This window comes from Oculina patagonica, chromosome 11, assembly GCF_052425735.1.
Source record: "Oculina patagonica isolate OP01 chromosome 11, crgOcupat, whole genome shotgun sequence".
NCBI classification, from domain to species: Eukaryota; Metazoa; Cnidaria; class Anthozoa; order Scleractinia; family Oculinidae; genus Oculina; species Oculina patagonica.
In genome coordinates, this window is record NC_135768.1 from 2,146,033 (window position 1) to 2,166,360 (window position 20,328).

Below are 20,328 nucleotides of genomic sequence, written 5' to 3' on the forward strand. Positions count from 1 at the left end.
GAACGATCTGGTTGTAGCAAATGAAATAGTAAATTTCCGGTCATGCCGGGAAAACGGAAAAAGACGAATACGTCTGAAGGTTTTCCTTTTTTTTGAAAACTTTCCAGTAAAAAAGGTCGGTTCCATTTGATTTTCCACTAAAACAACCGGTTTTTCCATACAAATGAAAAGCGCTCATGATTTTGGTTAAGAGGAACAAGCGGCTCTGGGGACAAGAATGATCCGGAGAGAAGCAAAAACTCAAAGGTATTTATTTACCAATTTTATTTCAAGTATCGAACTATCGGTATGTTTTCATTTGCCTCATAAACAGGATGAACGCTTCAAATTACACGTTTGGAGTTTAGCCACAATTGTGGGAAACTGCCAACGCATAAAATATGGTAGACTAGACGGCTCTGTGGTGACCTTTTGTGCTAATGTTACAGATATTTTCGCAGCAAGCGAGCAGAATATTGTTCTACCCACTCATCAAGAGGAGAAGTTAAGGAAGGCTGGGCTCATGCCACTGAATCTTTGAAACACTAGATCGTCTTGTTGAAATAGGATGTTAATGGACATCTGTGTTCCTGACTTTTGTATTTAAAAGCATCTAGCTTGTTGAGTGAACGAGTTTCGATTTTCCCTCATGCAGAGCGGGTAAGTTCTTTCCATGGAAGGATTTGTTCATGTTATTGGTATAATTACATCGGCCATCTAATTCCAACTGAATATTGTAGACAAGACGACTCTGTAGTGACCTATTGTGCTAATTTTACAGATATTTTGGCAGCAAGCGAGCAGAAGTTTCTTCTACCCACTCAAGAGGAGGAGTTAAGGAAGGTTGGGCTCACAGAGTGATGTTATTGTATCTTTGTAGCAAAAAGATTTGACCAATCGTCTTGTTGAAATAGGATGTTAATGGGCATCTGTGTTCCTGATCATATTTCCGAGATGGCCTCGTTAAATACTCCCTCGCCGTTGTACTTTAATGTATAAAGTATCCAGCTTGTTGAGTGAACGAGTTTCGATTTTCCCTCAGAGCGGGTAAGTTCTTTCAACTGTAGGGTTTGTTCATGTTATTGGTATAATTACATCGGCCATAGACTAGTTAATGGCCCAGCACACACGAGTCTCTCGTAGCTCAATTGGTTAGAGGCTCAACCGGTATCTGGGAGGCCATGGGTTCGATTCCCGTCGGGGACCCAGAATTTTTCTTAGTCCCATGCTCGTGTCATTGTTAAAAAATACATCTTTATTATTTAAGGATGTGTTTGTTTCCTTAGCTTTTCCAGGATATAACCTTCAAATGTCTGCTTTGTTTTTTTTTAAATAGACAGCCTTAACCGTCCCACTCCCAAATGGCGCACTTTATCCTCGTCATAGTGGTCTTGCTAAGTTCTTCATCGGCAAGTAACCATGTTCATAAAAGCGACGAGCCTAGAAAGATTCTTCGTCTAAACAGGTATGGGTTCGATTCCTGTCGAAGAATCAGATGTTTTCTTTGTCCCATGCTCGTGTCATGTTAAACATTTCATCTTCATCATTTGTAACCGAGCTTAAAATTTAACGTCTTTATTAGGTATTATCTGGGTAATGGTTTTCTTTACTGAAACATGGGCTAGACAAATCGCCTAAAAATTAGAACTTGTATAAAATAGTATATTACCCGGGCAGTTTTGAGACTAAATATTTGTGTTATATAACAAGGTCGTGGATTTCACTGTACACATTCGGGAGGCTGGGCAAGAATACAACGAGAAGATTGAGGTTGATCCAGACAAGCAAAAGGAATTGTTTGAAGTTCCCGCTCATCCTGGAGTGGACCGCAGTGATACCTTACATGATTTTAAACATGTGAGTTATATAATTTCATTTTCGCTCTTATATTATTTCCAATTATTTCAATCGGCGAATTTTTTAGTGGAGGAGTTGTTATACTTTGACCTTGCACGTCTGTTGCGGGTATTGTTTTCATATCATTTATTGTTAATAAAGACTTATACTTTTCTTATGACATTTTTTAAACAAACAGGAACTCGTTAGAAAGTAAGTCACGTGACTGAAGATTTCAAGTCACGTATTGATCCCAAGTTCGTTCCCAGGGTCTCTCTCTCCCCGCCTCTTCTCTTGCTTTGGGGCTGTGTGTGTGTGTGTGTGTGTGTGTGGGGGGGGGGGGGGGGAGATCCTTTGTGGTTCACCACTCTACATACTGGGAATTTGTTTCAATTTCCTTTTTCACTGTAGAAAAGCTATCTATAATAAAATGGTAAATTAATTAACCATTCATTCATTCATTCATTCAGTCAGTCAGTCAGTCAGTCAGTCAGTTAACCTGAGTATCAGGCCTTCCTAAGGGGAGGGGGGAGGGTAGGGAAGGAAAGAGGAGCTTCTACCCTTTCTCCCTTCCCTTTTAGAAAAGCCTGATACTCAGGCTATCAGTCAGACAGTCAGTCAGTCAGTCTTTTACCTAAGATATTATTGATTAATTTTACTGTAGAAAATCTCCGCCTTTAACGCAAATTGTTTATATTTACTGCCACAGAATTTGACCATGCTGCGATTCCCAGACAGCAAAATGTGCTACATTTTCCCTCTGATGAAGAAACAATCGACACCTGCGGAACTGATGAGAGATCTTCAAAAGGCCAAGCAGGTGAAAACACATCTATTTCAATAACGGTTCTGTTAAAATAAAACTTTCTTCCTCTCTCGTTTAACTACCCTGGCAAGTGCCAAGACTTTAGCATAAGTCTCTGTTGGGCAGTTCCTCAGATGACTAACAATAGGTCAAACAAACTCAGGCTTTTAGATCCTCTCTTAACTTAGTTCTACGGAACTTGGCAAAGGCAATTTTTTTAGTTTTATGCGCCATTAACCACAGCCCTGGCCTGGGGGTACTCTCCGAAATTGTTGGCGATGGTGTGCGGCGCACTTCCTGCCGGAAATCCTTACCCTATTTCAGATCAAGATAAATGATTTTCCTTACTCTATTTTAGACTTGACCTGCACTATATTTTTATACTACATTACCGCTATACCAGTTGTTCCTCATTTTGTCTCAGCACGCGAACGCGCAAGAAAATTAATATCACGTGAGTAGTCGCGACACGCGAGCGCAAAAAATGAGAGACTATAGACAGTCGCGTCTCCTCGAGTGAATTGAATTGATTTTCTTGCGCGCTCGCCTGCTTGTCCGCTCAACTGATCTGCGAAAACTTAGGGACTGCCCTGATTTTGTTTGTTTGAGGAGGTTTCATATCTACTCGTTTTAACGTATTTTTCGTTTGTTTTCATCAGATGGTTATTACAGAGACCAGACGGGTTGATACTACGTGGATACTTGACGGTGAAGTGACTGATCGTTCTCTACTCAGTGATGAGTTAGCAGATTTTTGTGCACAGTATCCGATATACCACGTGAGAGGGGCGCAGGAGACTCTGAAAGTGACAGGGATTCAAATAGAAGGCGAGGCGATAGGACTTAGAATGTTCATTTAATTCAACACTCCCTAGTCGATTTACCTTGAATCTTCTCACGGTACGAAAAGCCTTTGATAGCCTTCGATAGAATGGGTTACGGTGGTGAAGGTACCCTTACAAAGATCAAAGCTTGCACAAATATGCTGGCAAATGTTGGTTCAACTGAAGCAAAGCTATTTCAAGGGTAAATTCCAAGTCCCTATGAAAATTATGCCGGAGGCGAACCATGATGGTCTCCTATCATAGGGTTCCAAAAGTAACTAGCTCCGAAATAAGATTATCGACAACGAAATCAGCGACAAATTTTAAAGGTTTGTTTGTAAATTCCGAATGCAAGGATACTCTGAAAGTAGCGAACAAACAACACTGGATAATTGAGATATCAAGGACGATAGGTAGACTTTTGTGCTCTGATGTTAATTCTTTTCCATAACTAATATCCTTTGGGCTTTCTCTTTATGGATAAACAAAAGTGGTTCGGTTTTTGCTCTGTCACTTTTTGGTCGGTGTTGTGCATGTTTTAACTGCTAAATCGAACCATATACGGTACACGGTTTAGGCTCGATTTCCAGCCGCTTTTCGGGAAAATGAGCCCGCGCTTCTTCTCCGTGGGAAGGAACGAAGACCGGACTCGAGGGAGCCTTGGAAATCAAGCACATACACGTATTAGCTACCAAAATTAACAATCCCCTAGATCTTAAGTTGCGACCCTCAAGAAATAATTAAAGGAAAAGTGTCATTGCTTAATCCAAAAGTTGCGAGCTTCGTTACTTTCTTAACTTTATGATATTTTCTCTTTGGTGGATGTTTTGCATAACTTTCGATTTTTTGGTTGTTTTGCAGAAAGAGCAAACCGAGTGCGGAGACAGATTGGGAATGGTCTAAACGGTACAGCACTGTGCCCAGGAGGAATGGACCTCAATGCAGCCTACCAAATATGTCCCGAGCCCGCATTGGACTGTGAGACAAATATGAGCTGCATCAAGTCCCCCAAATGTTCTATAGCGCCTTTTTTTTTTTTGGCCGGGGCGTCGGCGGCGGTCATTTGGTTGGGGATCAGGCTGTTGGAATGTGCACACCACTAGGCTAGTCACGGTGTGCTGCAAATATATTTGCAACAACATTGGAATCTCTAACAACGGAACAGCAGAGATTTTTGAAAGACTGTAATCCGAGTAAGGTTTTTGCATCAAGACAGTTTTTGCTAGTCGTGATTTGACACATTTTGTTTTTTACAGATGTATTTTGAGTTCTTTTCTTCTAATCCGTAAATAAAGCATACAAAAAGGGAATAACGTCTCCTACTATTCATTGCAAATACAAATAATTTCACTGTACTGTACATACAACTAAAGAGAGACGGCAAAAGTTTCATTTTTGCCGTTTGCCGTTTGCCGTAAACGTCATGCTTAACCTCTCCAATGAGTCCTTTTACGGCAACATGGTACAAAATCCGCCATGCTGGAGGGCAAGCTACACTCTGGGAAATTCAAAACAAAGGAAAGTCAAGCATGACTGGTTGAAGTCACTACGTTTTGGATGTCCCCCCGGGGGGGCTACTTGAAAAGGTTTGATACGGGGAGGCTCCGCCCCTCGGTCCAACCCCTTACCCTTTTAAATACCATTTTGACAGAAAAGGCACCCCTTTCGTATACCTTTTATTGAAAAAAGGTACCCTTTTACATACCTAAATGACATGACATATACCTAAAACAGGAAGTCTTATTCTCATTTTTATGTAGCGTTTACTAAATTAAAATGATACAGCCACAAGGTGCGTCTGTTTGAAATATTTTTATTAAAGGCCCCTTTAAATACCTAAAGGAAAGATTTCCCTACCCTTTCACATACCTAAACTTGTAAAATTCCTACCCTTTTATATACCTGGAGCGTGAAAAAGGTACCTCTTTTGGGCGGAGCCTCCCCGTATAGGTCATTCTAGGTAGTGCACCCCCCGGGGATGTCCCCAGCGTGTAGCTTGCCCTCCAGCGAGGTGTTATCTTGTACCATGTGACCGTTAGCTGAAAACCCGGGGGGGGACTCCCATATGAGAGTGACGGGGATGCTCGTCGTCTCGCTGAGGGGTATAAATTTCGGACTTTGGGTCTCGCTTAGGGTGTTCTGGGGAAAATGCACGAAAATGACAATATTTTTAGCCGTCAGGGTCTCGTTTAGGGTTGCACACGAAGAAATATACAAATATAAGTTCTTTTTCTCAGAATTTTGGTATCTTTTAGGGGTCTAAAATAGCTTGAGCCACGCCCAGATTGGTCTCTTTTAGGGGTTCTTTTCAAAATTTCCGACGAGCATCCCCGTCCCTTTAATATGGGAGTCCCCCCCCCCCGGGGCTGAAAAGGGCCCATTAAAACGTGAAACGATTCATCGGGATGTTTTTTTGAATTATTTTCTCGTGAGATTTGATCTGCTAAAGGCCTGCCAGTGAGCCGTGATTCACCATTGTGTAATAATTTTCCGTAAAACGAGAATCGAGTTTTTTAAAACTCGAACTTAAAAGTTCGCATTGAAATGTGATTTTGTAGTCGTCGCTTACAATCACGTGAAATGAGCATGTACTCATGTGTACTGCATGTAAATGTGTGATTTTAAATACAGTCGACTCCCGATAACTCGAACCCTCGCTAACTCGAACGTCGCGCTAACTCGAACCAAAATCGATTTCCCCTGGATTTCCGTCATACATTTACTGTAATTTTACCCTCGGTAACTCGAACCCTCGATAACTCGAATCTCCCGCTAACTCGAACCAATTTTCGTTTCCCTTCAGGTCATTTTCCATATAATTTTACCCTCGATAACTCGAACCATACCTGTGAATACCTGCCGTATAGGCCATTATAGAAAGTATCCCCCCCCCCCCCCTGGGCCGTCAAGGTCTCGTTGAAGGGCTGCACACAAAGAAATATACAAATATAAATTTTATTTTAAGTATTCTGGTATCTTTAAGAGGTCAAAAAAAACTTCAGCCATGCCCAGATTGGTCTCTTTTAGGGGTTCTATTCAAAATTTCGGACGAGCATCACAACCCATTTCATATGGAAGTCCCCCCTCAGGGAGTAACCGCTTTCTGTCTTTATTGTTTCTGTAATACCTTGTTTGTTTAGTTGAACCAACGTTTACCAGCATATTTGTGACTAAACAGTGATAAATGAAAAAAAAATCCGTTTGTGAAAACTTTGATCATAGCCCTCCTTTGGTCAATCACAAACATTGGAAGTTCTTGTTTTAATTGTTGCTTTTGCTACAATGATTCATTACACTTGCACGACACAATGTCTTCCTTCCAAAATTCCGCCTCTTAGAGCACAGTGGGGATGGAAGATCCTTCCCTCATTTCGGCTGACTATTCACAGCGGTGTGATCTAAAAAAATACTTTGGTAATTTCCCTCAATTGAATGCGCGCCAGTAATCTAAAGCTCTTATCCTGTTTACTGGGTGAAGGAAAACATGTGATATTTTGCTACTAAAGAAAAAAAAAATTTGTTAGGATATCGTAAAATATTAATCCCCGTCTGTGGCAGAATAAACATTATGATACGTCAGGTCGCATAAATCAAGCTCTTAAGGCTCCAAAAGAAGAAAACATCGTGATTACCAATAAATGGAATATTACTCAGCTTGCCAATGCTGCCTTCCCAGACTGCCATTCGGTCTTATCGTTCATGGCTTATGCTTTTCACAGGGTCGACATTTCTTAAATTAGGTGTATACCATTTAGCTAACTCAGTGTTTCCGGTGTGTAGGAAGTCTAATTAACGTTCAAAACGAAAACTTAAATAAAAAAAACTAGTGGTATTCCGTTGTTTTTTTTTTTTTGGTTGGGGACACGTTTTAGCTGGTTTCGTTCTGTCCACTGTCACAACGTTATTGGTATACTGAAGCGCCGTCTATTTTGGTTGGTCAGCTAATTTTGAACGATTCAAAGGGAACATTGTAGTTTCACTCTGAGATTTTTACTATCAGCTCACTTTGATTCGTGTTCAGGATGCGAAGTACTCCAATATAAACTTTCGGAATTGAAAGTTAATTCTTTTTGAAAGTTTTTGAGTCAGAAATATTATATTAGGAGACGTTCTCGTCTCCAGAGCTGCTTGTCCCTCTTAGCCAGCCGAGCCTGTGCGCGAGAAACAGGTGACACATAAGGCGCTTTCCATTTACATGGAATTTTCGGTGAGAATTTTTCGACAAATGGAACAGTGCAAACCTTCCCATCACGTAAACGGAACGGAAAGAAGCTGTTCCTTTTGGAAATTTCCGTTTTGATATAATTGCAAAGAGCCTGGGTCCAAAAAAAACATGGTGATCGAAGGTGATTTTTTTTTTTACTTTATCTTCCTTTTTCATGAAGCCTTGAAGAAAGTTTAAGGGAAAACCCTCCCTCACAGATAAGAAACGTCCGCTTTCTACACTCGAAAGGAATTTTGGATAAATTTGAAGCGATTCAACGGGTAGCGTTCTTAGGTTCAGTTGCTGACCTTGCTCTGCGATCGAATGGTCTGGTTGTAGCAAATGGAATAGTAAATTTCCGGTCATACCGGGAAAACGGAAAAAGAGGAATACGTCTGAAGGTATTCCTTTTTTTTTTCGAAAACTTGTCAATGGAAAGGTCCGTTCCATTTGATTTCCCACCGAAACAACCGGTTTTTCCATACAAATGGAAAGCGCGCATGATTTCGGCTAAGAGGGACGAGCGGATCTGGGGACGAGAATGATCAGAGAGAAGCAAATACTCAAAGGTACAACCAGTTTTATTTCAAGTATCAAATTATCACATGTTTTCATTTGCCTCATAAACAGGATGAACGCTTCAGATTACACATTTGGAGCTTAGCCACAATTGTGGGAAGCTGCTAACGTATAAATAATATTGTAGACCAGACGGCTCTGTGGTGATCTTTTGTGCTAATGTTACAGATATTTTCGCAGCAAGCGAGCAGAATATTGTTCTACCCACTCATCAAGAGGAGAAGTTAAGGAAGGCTGGGCTCATGCCACTAAATCTTTAAAACACTAGATTTGACCAATCGTCTTGTTGAAATAGGATGTTAATGGACATCTGTGTTCCTGACTTTTGTATTTAAAAGCATCTAGCTTGTTGAGTGAACGAGTTTCGATTTTCCCTCAGAGCCGGTAAGTTCTTTCCATGGAAGGATTTGTTCATGTTATTGGTATAATTACATCGGCCATCTAATTCCAACTGAATATTGTAGACAAGACGACTCTGTAGTGACCTTTTGTGCTAATTTTACAGATATTTTGGCAGCAAAGCGAGCAGAAGTTTCTTCAACCCACTCAAAAGGAGGAGTTAAGGTCAATGTATCTTTGTAGCAAAAAGTTTTGACCAATCGTCTTGTTGAAATAGGATGTTAATGGACATCTGTGTTCCTGATCATATTGCCGAGATGGCCTCGTTATAAATACACCCACAGCGTTGTACTTAAACAAAAACGTCCAGCTTGTTGAGTGAACGTGTTTCGATTTTTCCTCAGAGCAGGTAAGTTTTGTCCATTGTAGGGTTTGTTGATGTTATTAGTATAATTACATCGGCCATAGACTAGTAAATGGCCCAGCTCACACGAGTCTCTCATACCTCAATTGGTTAGAGGCATAACCGGGACCTGGGAGGCCATGGGTTCGATTCCCGTCGGGGACTCAGAATTTTTCTTTCAGGTCCCATGTTCGTGTCATTGTTAAAAAATACATCTTTATTATTTAACGATGTGTTAGTTTCCTTAGCTTTTCCAGGATTTATACCTTCAAATGTATGTTTTGCTTTGTTTTTAAATAGACAGCCTTATTCGTTCCACTCCCAAATGGCATCATACTTTATCCTCATCATAGTGATCCTGCTAAGTTCTACATCGGCAAGGAACCTTGTTCATAAAAGCGACGAGCCAAGAAAAGATACTTCGTCTAAACAGGTATGTATCTGGGTCACGGTTTTCTTTACTGAAACATGGGCCAGACAAATCGCCTCAAAATTTTGAACCGCCGTTTTTTATAGTACCCGAGCAGATTTGAAACTAAAGTTTTGTTTTATAGAACAAGGTCGTGGATTTCACTGTCCACATCAGCGAGGCTGGAGAAGAATACAACGAGAAGATTGAGGTTGACCCAGACAAGCAAACAGAATTGTTTGAAGTTCCTGCTCATCCTGGAGTGGACCGCAGCGATACTTTACATGATTTCAAACACGTGAGTTTTGTAATTTCATTTTCGCTCTTGTAAAATTATTTCCACTTATTTCACTCGCGAACTTTTTCAGTGGAGGAGTTGTTATACTTTTATTCTTTGTGAACCTTGCACACGTTTGTTTCGCATATTGTTTTTATATCATTTTATACTTTTCTTGTGACATTTTTAAACAAACAGGAAAAAAAAACAGGAACTCGTTAGGAAGTAAGTCACGTGACTGATGATAGCGTTGGCTCTTTGTCAAGCCACGCGTTTATCCAAGCTTTTCTTTGTGGTTCATGATTCTATAAATGCTGGGAATTCCCCTTCCGCTGTAGAAAAGCTATCGCTATGCGCTATGCTCTTTGTTAACAGGATGATTGCAAATATAATTCCGTGAGAAATTAATAAAATAATAAATTCATTCATTCATTCATTCATTCATTCATTCATTCATTCATTCATTCATTCATTCATTCATTCATTCATTCATTCATTCATTCATTCATTCATTCATTCGTTAATTCGTTCGTTCGTTCGTTCGTTCGTTCGTTCGTTAGTTCGTTCGTTCGTTCGTTCGTTCGTTCGTTCGGTCGGTCGGTCGGTCGGTCGGTCTGTCGTTCGTTCGTTCGTTCGTTCGTTCGTTCGTTCGTTCGTTCGGTCGGTCAGTCAGTCTTTTACCTCAGATAATTTTACTGTTGACAATCGCCGCTTTTAAATGACGCAATTAATTTGTTTATACTTAATACCATAGAATTTGACCATGCTGCGGTTCCCAGACAGCAGGATTTGCTACATTTTCCCTCTGATGAAGAAACAATCGACGCCTGAGAAACTGATGAGAGATCTAAAGAAGGCCAAGCAGGTGAGAACACATCTATTTCAATAGCGGTTCTGAAAAACCTTTTTATTATTTACTACAAACTTGATGATTTCGACATTGCTGATCCTAGCAGTATGTAGGACGCGTGTCACATATCAACCTTGTAAATGGCCCAGTTAGTTAGAGCGCCCAACCGGTATCTGGGAGGCCATGGGTTCGATTCCCGTCGGGGACTCAGATTTTTTTCTTTGTTGAACACTTCATCTTCATTCTTTTCCCTCTCGTTTATTTACCACTGGGACTTTGGCATAAAACTCTGTTGGGCAGTTCCACAGAGGACTAACAACAGGTCAAACAAACTTATAGATACTCTCTTAACTTAGTTCTACAGATCTTGGCAAAGGCAAACTTCCAGATTTATGCGATTTATGCGTCATTAACCACAGCCCCGGGGGTACTCTCCGAAAATGCGGGTGAGGGTGTGCAGTGCACTTACTGAAATTCTTACCCTATTTCTAGACTGTTCACCGTCCTCTATTTTTCCTTGAAGTCGAAGAGATCGATCGTTGAGTTCGACGAGCCGTCATCTTGGTTCCTGAACGCGAGCAAAACCTAGGAGCTCCTAGGGAAAGTGCAGCCCCCACGCTTTAAACACCCCGCATCCCTACCCACGGGCATTTTGCACTCTCCCAGTTTTCGCTCGCGTTATTCATGTTCTACACTACTACATGTTCTAAACTACCAGAAGTCCCTAAGTGTTCTAGACTACCGATTGTTCCTCATTGAGTTATTTTTTCAAAAATAGCTCTTTAGTCGTCGTGTCCTTGTAATCAGTCGGTGGGTCAGTGAAGTATGTGTGTTTGTCACACCAATCAGATTTCAGGTACTATCAGAACCAATAAAATTGCAGTTTATAAAGGGGAAGCAATCTGACGTAGTCAGCAATTTCGTTCGAAGTTTTTAGATTAGAAGGAGGCGGAATCGGTGAGTTGTGATTTAACCCTGGATTAAAAACGTTTTTCGTAACGCCCGCCTGCTTACAACGCACACGCCGTGAGCAAAAGGCCCAACACTAACTCGTTATTCGTCTTATTCGAGCGTACGTTTGGAGAGGCTAGCTTTCCATTTGCACAAAGCAGATTTGAAGAATAATGTGGTCATTACTTTTGCCATCCGCTTTGCGAAGTTCGTTGGGAAATTGGAAAGTTTGTTATGAAGTTGCCAAATAGGTTGCGAGTTTTTGAATCAAATTGTGAGCTTCGATACAAAGTTCCCAACTTCGGCCCGAAATTAATAAAACCTTCTATAATTATGTCATCAAAAAGGGCTTTGCTACGCTAAGCTGTTGGAAACAAATGTCATAAAAATAAAAAACTTTTATGTTCAGCGAGCCGTAAACATGTTGTCTCGAACAAATTAGTCTGTCGCGTCGCGTCGGCGACATCGGCTTCGATTAAAATCAATAAACCACCCAGTTTCATCCGGTTTACAAACGCAGAAGACTTGAAATTGAAGACAGTGAAGATTATGCCTCACAGAAATCGTCAAATAAGTGTTTTCATACAAAAAAGTTAAAATTTGACCAAATTTCTACCTGCATAAAATTTATTTATATATCGCCAAATCACTTGCGTGATCGCTGATGCGAAACGTTGTCTTGCACTTCAAGCCACTTCAACTTTCCTTGACAAGCTCTAAAACCTTCGAGTTCAGAAATCGCCATGACTTTCGAGCAACATGTCTTGTTTCTCCTCAACAACCAAAACTTCGAAAGTTCAGTCGGGCCGAAGTTGGGAACTTATCGAAGTTCGCAATTTGATTCGCAAACTCGCAACGTAATTGGCAACTTCATAACAAAGTTTCCAATTTCCCAACAAACTTCGCAAAGCGGGCGGCCAAAGTAAACTGAAATCAACTGTAAAACATCTCGTTCAAACATTTAATGAACCGGTACAAGTATTAACTTTGCTGTTAAAAGCAACTACGATCGAGAGTACAGGGTCGTAACCAGGTATATGGGATCAGGGATCACAGCCTTGGGATCGGGATCACAGCCTCGGGATCGGGATCATGGACCCGGGATCCCGGGTCACAAGTCATGGGATCCGGATCGGCCAATCAGATGGGATCAGAATGGACTCAGGGATCAAATGTTGCCACATTTTGGGGATCAGGAATCAAAATTTATAGCTAAAATTTGGGATCAGCGATGAAAAAATATACCTGGTTACGACCCTGAGAGTAAAAACAGAATAAGAGCGTGCCATTCCGTGACAATTCCATAACTCAATTAGTTCTTGTTTGTTGAATAGAATTTAAGTTGCGAATGAACGAAAATCTTTGTCGAACAGTTCTGACAGAAAACAAATACTCCAGGTGTACTGCGCTTTAAAGAACTTTCCCGAAGAAAGTGGTTTTTGATTTGATGCGTTTATTACTTCGTTTATTATAGTACTTTTCGTTCAATGTCTATATGGAATCGTGGCTTTTTCGAGAAAAACAAGGGTATCGTGTTACGTTCGTTTTTAAAAAACAGAGGTCTCATGTTACAAAAGTGAGAAAAACAACAATATCATGTTTCAGTGTTTGGCAAAAAGCCAAAAGTATTCCGTAACAAACAAAAGTAACACGTTACGGTTGCAACAAAGCTAGCAACAAAATAATCGCTTAAACAGAATAAGAACGTGCCATTTTGTGACATTTTGATAATTGAATTAGTTTTTGTTTTTCAATTAAATGATGAAAATTTACATATTGAATAAAACAGTTCTGATGTATCAAAATGCACGTAAAAGTTATTTTGTTTGCAAGCAAATTTTGTGCAAAAAGTGACTTCGTGGGCCGCCATACACAAATAGCTCAACCCATGGCATAAACCATCCCAACAGGACAATCCCCCAGTTTCACCCCAAGCCACCCCATAAATTGAAAAACTAACTCCTGCACGCTTAGCGTGCCTATGTTTTTGTCTCAGCATGCAAACGTTTTAACGTATTTTTCGTTTGTTTTCATCAGATGGTTATTACAGAGACCAGACGGGTTGTTACAACGTGGATTATTGACGGTGAAGTGACTGATCGTTCTGTACTCAGTGATGAATTAGCAGATTTTTGTGCACAGTATCCGATATACCACGTGAGAGAGGCGCAGGAGACTCTGAAAGTGACAGGGATTCAAATAGAAGGTGAAGCAATAGAACTTACAATGTTCATTTAATTCAACACTCCCTAGTCGAACCTTGAATCTTCTCACGGTACGAAAAGCCTTTAATAGCCTTCAATAGAATGGGTTACGGTGGTGAAAGTACCCTTACAAAGATCAAAGCTTGCACAAATATGTGGCACTAAATGTTGGTTCAATTTAAGCAAAGCTATTTCAAGGTTAAATTCCAAGTCCCAATGAAAATTATGCCGGAGGCGAACCATGATGGTCTCCTACCATAGGGTTCCAAAAGTAACTAGCTCCGAAATAAGATTATCGACAACGAAATCAGCGACAAATTTTAAAGGATTGTTAGTAGATTCCGAATGTAACGATCCTCTGAAAGTACCCGATAATCAACACTGGATAATTGAGATACCAAGAACTGAATATAGACTTTTGTGCTCTGTTGTTAATTTTTTTTAATAAGTCATATCTTTTCGAGCTTTCTCTCTATAGATAAACAAAAGCAGTTTGGTTTTGTTCACTTTTTGGTCGGTGATGTGCATGATTTCACTGCTGGATCGAACCATGTACGGTACACAGTATAGGCTCAATTTCCAGCCGCTTCTCGTTTTGCATGACCTTCGATTTTTTTGGTTGTTTTGCAGAAAGAGCGAATCGAGTGCGGAGGCAGACTGGGAATGGTCTAAACGGTACAGCACTGTGCCCGGGAGGAATGGACCTCAATGCAGCCTACCAAATATGTCCCGAGCCCGCATTGGACTGCGAGACAAATATGAGCTGCATCAAGTCCCCCAAATGTTTCCCCCATCAAGTCCCCCAAATACCGTATTTCGTTCGCATGTGGCGATTGGGGCGTCGGCGCCGGTCATCTGGTTCGGATGTGAGTTGTTGGAATATGCACACCACTAGACTAGTCACGGTTTGCTGCAAATATATTTGCAACAACATTGGAAACTCCAACAACGGAACAGCAGAGATTTTTGAAAGACTGTGATCCGAGTATATTCTTGGATCAAGACAGTTTTTGCTAGTCGTGATTTGACATATTTTGTTTTTTACAGATGTAATAGAGCGGTTAAGCATGACGTTAACGGCAGACGGCAAATAACCTGTTCCAGGCCCCATTTTTTCCTCGCTCACCCGCGCGTGTTATTCGCTCTCCCATAACTACCGAGAGCCTGGAACAGGCTAGACGGTAAACGGCAAGGATAACTTCTGATTTTGAGTTCTTTTCTTCCAATCCGTAAATAATAAAGCACACAAAAATGGAGTAACGTCTCCTACTATTCATTGCAAATACAAATAATTTCACTGTACTGTACATACGACTAAAGAGAGACGGCAATAGTTTCAATTTTTGCCGTTTGCCGTAAACCGGTCATGCTTAACCTCTCTAATGAGTCCTTTTATGGTCACATGGTACAGAATCCGCCAAGTTGGAGGGTAAGCTACGCTCTGGGACATTCAAAACAAAAGAAAGTCAAGCTTGACTGGTTGAAGTTTTGGTTGTACCAGCACGTAGCCCGGCTAGTCTCTAGGCGTTCTATCTATCTTGTCCTGTAATCCGCACGAAGTCTGGGACTGGAGCGGGCGAGAGAACGCGTTCTCGGCCATTCTCGTCCCCATAGCCCTTTCGTTTCTCTTAGCCGGCTTGGCACGAGAAAACGGAGGGCTCTGGGGACATAGGATGTTTGAATAAATTCGAATTTTTTTGATTGGCTGTTTGGAACAAAGAATTCCAAAACGGAAGTCGAAAACGTAACGACTCTCTTATACATTCTTTTGAAACGTCATGACTGCATACATGAAGACCGGAAGTCCTAGAATCTGGGACTGGAAATCCTGTGTCCCCAGAGCCCTTCGTTTTCTCGTGCCAAGGCCCAGCCGGCTAAGAGAAACGAAAGGGCTATGGGGACGAGAATGGTTCTCGGCGACTCTCTCTCGGTGACGTCATGGCTCACAATAGAGTCCAGGTTTGACCGAGCCGAGAACGCCAAGGGACTAGGCTGCCAGCAAGGTGTTATTTTGTATCATGCGCCGTTGGCTGCAAAGGGCCTATTAAAACGTGAAACGACCGGGATGTTTATTCAATTATTTTCTCGTGAGATTTGATCTGCTATAAAGCCGTACCAGTGAGCCGTGATTCACCATTGTGTAATAATTTTCCGTAAAACGAGAATCGAGTTTTAAGTTCGCATTGAAATGTGATTTTGTAGCCGTCGCTTACAATCACGTGAAATGAGCATGTACTCATGTGTACTGCATGTAAATGTGTGATTTTAAATAATTTAAAATCGAGAGATTGAAAGAAATGATTGTCAGACTGTTTGATTTAAATTAATTATCCATCATTATAAACTTTATCATAATGATAGAATTTGTAGTTATACAGGTACTAACATGCCGTATTGTAATAACAAGCGCTAAGAGCCAGATATACAGCTAATTCGAGAAAGGTTGTCGGAAAAAAGCCAAAAGTTCACGCCACAAGATCGAAAGGTAGTATGGGTAGAAGTAGAGAGCTACTGCTCGTGCTGAATACTTATAAGGTGGCCACAAAACAAACGCGAATTTGCAGGTATTCTTTCTCTTCAGACATGTGGAAATAAGGTACTTGTAGCCACTCTGAGTTTTAGAAGAATTTTCTAAACTCAAAGACATGCGACGGTAATAGTAAAGCTACAGTGAGAGGAAAAACAAAATCTTCACGTGCAAAAATACAAACTTGTATATTGCTCAGTGCACAATGTATTCCCGCCAAAAATAAACACAGCCTACTCTATCAAATACAGTGACTCACTGTGCATGACAGTTGAATGAAGACCGCTGCTGACGAGGCCATCAGGTATTATGATGACCTATGATAGTCGCTGTTCTTATCGAAAACTAAAAGCGAAGCCGTATGTACAGACTGATTCTTTTTTTCTTACACTGACAAAGCATTTACTAGTTTGCTAAAACCTACAACCCAAGACAAAAAGAGTTGGGAAGGTTGTAAAAACATTCCCGATTAGAGAGAGTTTCTGATTCAATTTAGCAATCCCCATTCCTGTACTGCTGTAGGATCCCCCGCTCCCTCATATCAATGTTGGTCCCTCATTTCACAACCTTGCGTGTGTAAGGTCGCTTTTCGCTCAACATTGAATAGGGAAGGGGAGGGGAGGCACAAAAGGGCAGACTTTTGTCTGGGGTTGTAGCTAGAACCTAGAAAACGGCCCCGTGCAATTAAAATGACGCATTGTCTCTCCTGAATGTTTGTCTCTTACTACAGCGATCAAATAAGTAGTAAAGTAGCACATTGTCATGGAGGTCAAAATAAGACCAACTACCATGTGCTTCCGCCATTTTTTCTTCCAAACTCGCACTACAGCGATGTTTAGATAGGACATTTGCAGCCAAAACGAGAATGAATTGAAGACGAAATCGATGCTAAGAGCGATGGAAACGCGAACGAAGAAATCGTAAATCAAATGCATGTCGGCAAAGGACGGACTGTTGTTGTTGTACATGAAACTGTACAACTGGATAAAGCCGACCGCTGCTATAGGTGGTTTTCACTGTCACGCCGCGAAAAAATAAATCCAAAACTATTGAGTCCATAAAAATCAAGAATATTTCAGGCTGTAGAAAACTACTATATAAACTCTTTGTCCAAGTCTCAGGTCTGTACGTTATTTCGTACTCGAGTTATCCGTCAAAGTGTTTTACGCAAATTTAGAGAGCACAGTATGGAATCGCCATATTGGAGCCCAACTGCTTGGGCTCCAACATGGCGGCCGGAAATCAACAAAAACATCTGGCATTCACTTCTGCTACAAAATGCGGTCAGATCACCATCATGAACAAGTAAACATTCAGATAAACACTTCTTGCAAAATCTCAAATGTTCAGATCGTTAAAAATCACAAGATGAAGCATTTTTTTAAGCATACGTGACAGCCTTTTGGCGGCCATCTTTGATCTCGTGTGGCGAGAAACTCCGAAATGCAAATTGCTCTATCTTAAAGACGGAGAATGCTATCGAGTTAAAAACCTTCAACAAGATATGTATTAAGGACGTCTAATAGCCAGTGAAGGATAAAAAATCAAGGGTCTTACGATTCTGGATTTTAGCATGTTGATGACGTCACGTGAAAACCAAGAATCAACGCAGTCGATTCTCCGAGAATCATCTGAATCATTCTCGTCCCCAGAGGCCGCGATCCTTCTGGTCAGCACCCGGGTCTCGATCCCGGGTGCTGACCAGAAGGATCGCGGCCTCTGGGGACGAGAATGCATCTGAATGCTCATGTCGGCAATAAAGCGCATGCTTCTTGGCGTGCGAAATTTATCAGCGCTCATGATCGTCTCTGCTCCGTCTCGTTTAATCTTCTTGTAAATAAAGTACCACAGATAATCTCGCACAACAATGGTTAACCTTTCTAGTAGGTCTACCGAACCGTGCGCGAAGCTCAGAAGAATAAACAGTCGAAGACTTGTGAGCTCTGCTTGCATGACACGGTGACCGATAGCGGATGCGGTGTATAGAACGATTATCAGCACGTGCGCGTCGCCCGGGTGAATGAAATCGATTCTTTGCGCTGGCAAACGCACGATGACCTTTGGAATAGCCGTTACTAGAGACAGTGCGCCAGCAATGACAGCCCTGTAGGTTTCGTTCTGACGATTATAAAAAGGAATGAGGCCATAAACGATGCCATAAGCGATTGGAACCCCAAAGGCTAATTGGGCTACGAGGATCGCAATAACCTTGATAATTTTCTTGAACTTTCTGGATCTTTCAGTTTCGCTGTTTTTAGCAACTTCTCTTCCGACAAGTACAGAATTCAATAGTACTATGATTAGAAATAAAGCATTCAAAGGAACCATCTTCCAGGACGTATCGTATATGCCGTAAACCTGAAGGTAAAGTCTGTAGCAAGTGTCCAAAAAAGCAGCCAGTAGATTGAGAATCAACAGATTGAGTTTCTTCATTAAAGGCCAGCCAAACATTGTGATTATGAGAAGAATTGGCCACATTTGGATCACGTAGGCTTCTGTGGCATCAGCAGTAACAATAATGGCTTGAATCTTATGGGAAATTGCGTTCCAATGGCCATTCGTCTTCTGCTCGTAGCAAAGATCAACGGAATTGAAATCCAGAACCAAAATTAAAATAGCAACCGAGCCGAGAGCTAAACCTCCAAGAATTTGAATACAAAAGACATCTTTCACGGCCTTCCAAAGCGACATCCACCATTTTTCCGGTCGAGATTTTTTCCAGCCCATTTTGCTGTCGTCTCCCGGGGGTGGATCGTACTCCTGAAAGATCGTATCATTGTTGTTGAACTTCTTAAAGTCCTCCAAGGGATCATGGCCTCGTATCAAAGGATCATTTTCAAGGACTCTAGCCTGCCCCTGATAAGACTGAATCACTCCAGCGGTGAAGGTTTCTGCTATGTATGCAAGCGCGCCTTCGAGCGAGAATGGAGTCGTCGCCATCTTTAGTAGTGAGATTAATTCACAGCGAAACTGTCTCGTTCTTTTGGTATTATCTGTGTTTTCTCCGTAGCAGTGCGTTAGTACTCCTCACTTCTTGAAATACTAAACGTATTGAAATACTAAACGTACGGACTGAGAAGTAAACAGACAGGAACATATAAGTTATGCGCTCAAGATAATTTGAGAAAAATGAAATAAATTACGATTAAGGTCATTTACTATATTTTTATGCTTTCAGTTTCAAGAAAGAGTGAAAGTATGACAAAATATTTCTGATCCAAGTTGATTTTATTCAGGGACAACCGAAGGCTTCTTATTAATCCCTTTGGAACAGTTTGCATCTCTGGTTTCCTTTCTTGACCTCAGTCACGAGGCCTGCACAAACAATTTTGGGAAATGATGACGTTTAATTAAATGCCCTTTTTGTCATGCCTATTTGCGTCAAGAGGTACCAAATGTACATACTTCTAAGAAAGGCTGATAATAAAAAGAGTACACAGTACTAGCTATTACTAATTACCTGTCTTTCCAGTTAAATATCAATGATAAGAGAGAACCATGCCAGACAGCCATTCATATATGGAGGCACCTCGATTTTTCGTAACTGATTATGCAATCATTTACTATCTTGATATTATTTTTGCCACTCGCGTGACTTCTTACGTCATCCGTTTATGAATAGCGAAGTGCGCGAGGTCTAAAAATAGAATGCAAATGATAATACCCCCCGGGGGGGGGGGGTACTCCCTATAATGGCCTATACGGGGAGGCTCCGCCGAAAGGGCTCCAGGTTTATAAAAGGGTAGGATTTTACAAGTGTGGGTATATGAAAGGGTAGGGAAATCTGCCATAATTATATTTTGAAAGGCCTTTACATTAAATATTTCGAGCAGACGCAACTTTTGGCTGTATCGTCTTAATTTATTAAGCGCTACATAAAAATGACAAGAAAACTTCCCGTTTTAGGTAAATGTGATGTCGTGTAGGTATATGAAAGGGGTGCCTTTTTGCAATTAAAGGTATACAAAAAGGGGTACCTTTTCTATCAGAATGGTATATAAAAGGGTAAGGGGTTTGATCTCCGGGCGGAGCCTCCCCGTACAAAACTTTTTCGAGTACCCCCCCCCCCGGGGGAATATCCCCCACGAGGCTCAGAAAACATCAGCGTGTTCTGAGAGAAATAGTGGGAATGTAGGCGAAG

At 41.2% G+C, this 20,328-nt stretch overlaps 2 protein-coding genes and 1 pseudogene across 5 annotated transcripts; 2 read left to right on the forward strand and 1 right to left on the reverse strand.

The window, feature by feature from the left end:
* The first annotated feature begins 826 nt into the window (after positions 1-826).
* LOC144631033 (uncharacterized) lies at positions 827-16,433 on the forward strand. Of its 3 annotated transcripts, XM_078489393.1 has the most exons (7): positions 8,335-8,611; positions 8,733-8,975; positions 9,270-9,402; positions 9,524-9,676; positions 10,410-10,520; positions 13,494-13,662; positions 14,291-16,433. In XM_078489393.1, exons 3-7 carry the CDS (start codon positions 9,295-9,297, stop codon positions 14,638-14,640), a joined length of 891 nt encoding a protein of 296 aa, XP_078345519.1. In that variant the 5' UTR covers positions 8,335-8,611; positions 8,733-8,975; positions 9,270-9,294; the 3' UTR covers positions 14,641-16,433. The 3 variants fall into 3 exon arrangements, with proteins under 3 accessions (XP_078345518.1, XP_078345519.1, XP_078345520.1); XM_078489392.1 differs by lacking the exons at positions 8,335-8,611; positions 8,733-8,975 and adding an exon at positions 827-1,026; XM_078489394.1 differs by lacking the exon at positions 8,733-8,975 and having other exon boundaries at positions 8,335-8,615.
* LOC144630752 (uncharacterized) lies at positions 1,341-4,757 on the forward strand (annotated as a pseudogene). The gene is made up of 5 exons (XR_013566636.1): positions 1,341-1,388; positions 1,690-1,836; positions 2,525-2,635; positions 3,280-3,448; positions 4,306-4,757. The product of XR_013566636.1 is annotated as an uncharacterized LOC144630752 (transcript).
* Positions 16,434-16,871: 438 nt separating the features above from the next.
* LOC144630953 (uncharacterized) lies at positions 16,872-19,734 on the reverse strand. The gene is made up of 3 exons (XM_078489310.1): positions 19,648-19,734; positions 17,890-19,259; positions 16,872-16,911 (listed from the first exon to the last, which is right to left on the reverse strand). Exons 2-3 carry the CDS (start codon positions 19,125-19,127, stop codon positions 16,872-16,874), a joined length of 1,278 nt encoding a protein of 425 aa, XP_078345436.1. The 5' UTR covers positions 19,128-19,259; positions 19,648-19,734.
* Between the last annotated feature and the right edge of the window lie 594 nt (positions 19,735-20,328).

Coding starts and splice junctions, on each gene's coding strand:
- LOC144631033 (XM_078489392.1), top strand. CDS start 971: ATGTATAAAGTATCCAGCTTGTTGAGTGAACGAGTTTCGATTTTCCCT. Junction 1,027..9,269: donor TCGATTTTCCCTCAGAGCGG/GTAAGTTCTTTC, acceptor GTTTTTAAATAG/ACAGCCTTATTCGTTCCACT. Junction 9,403..9,523: donor AAGATACTTCGTCTAAACAG/GTATGTATCTGG, acceptor TTTGTTTTATAG/AACAAGGTCGTGGATTTCAC.
- LOC144630953 (XM_078489310.1), bottom strand. CDS start 19,127: ATGGCGACGACTCCATTCTCGCTCGAAGGCGCGCTTGCATACATAGCA. Junction 16,912..17,889: donor CAGAGGCCGCGATCCTTCTG/GTCAGCACCCGG, acceptor TGATCGCTGTAG/TAAGAGACAAACATTCAGGA.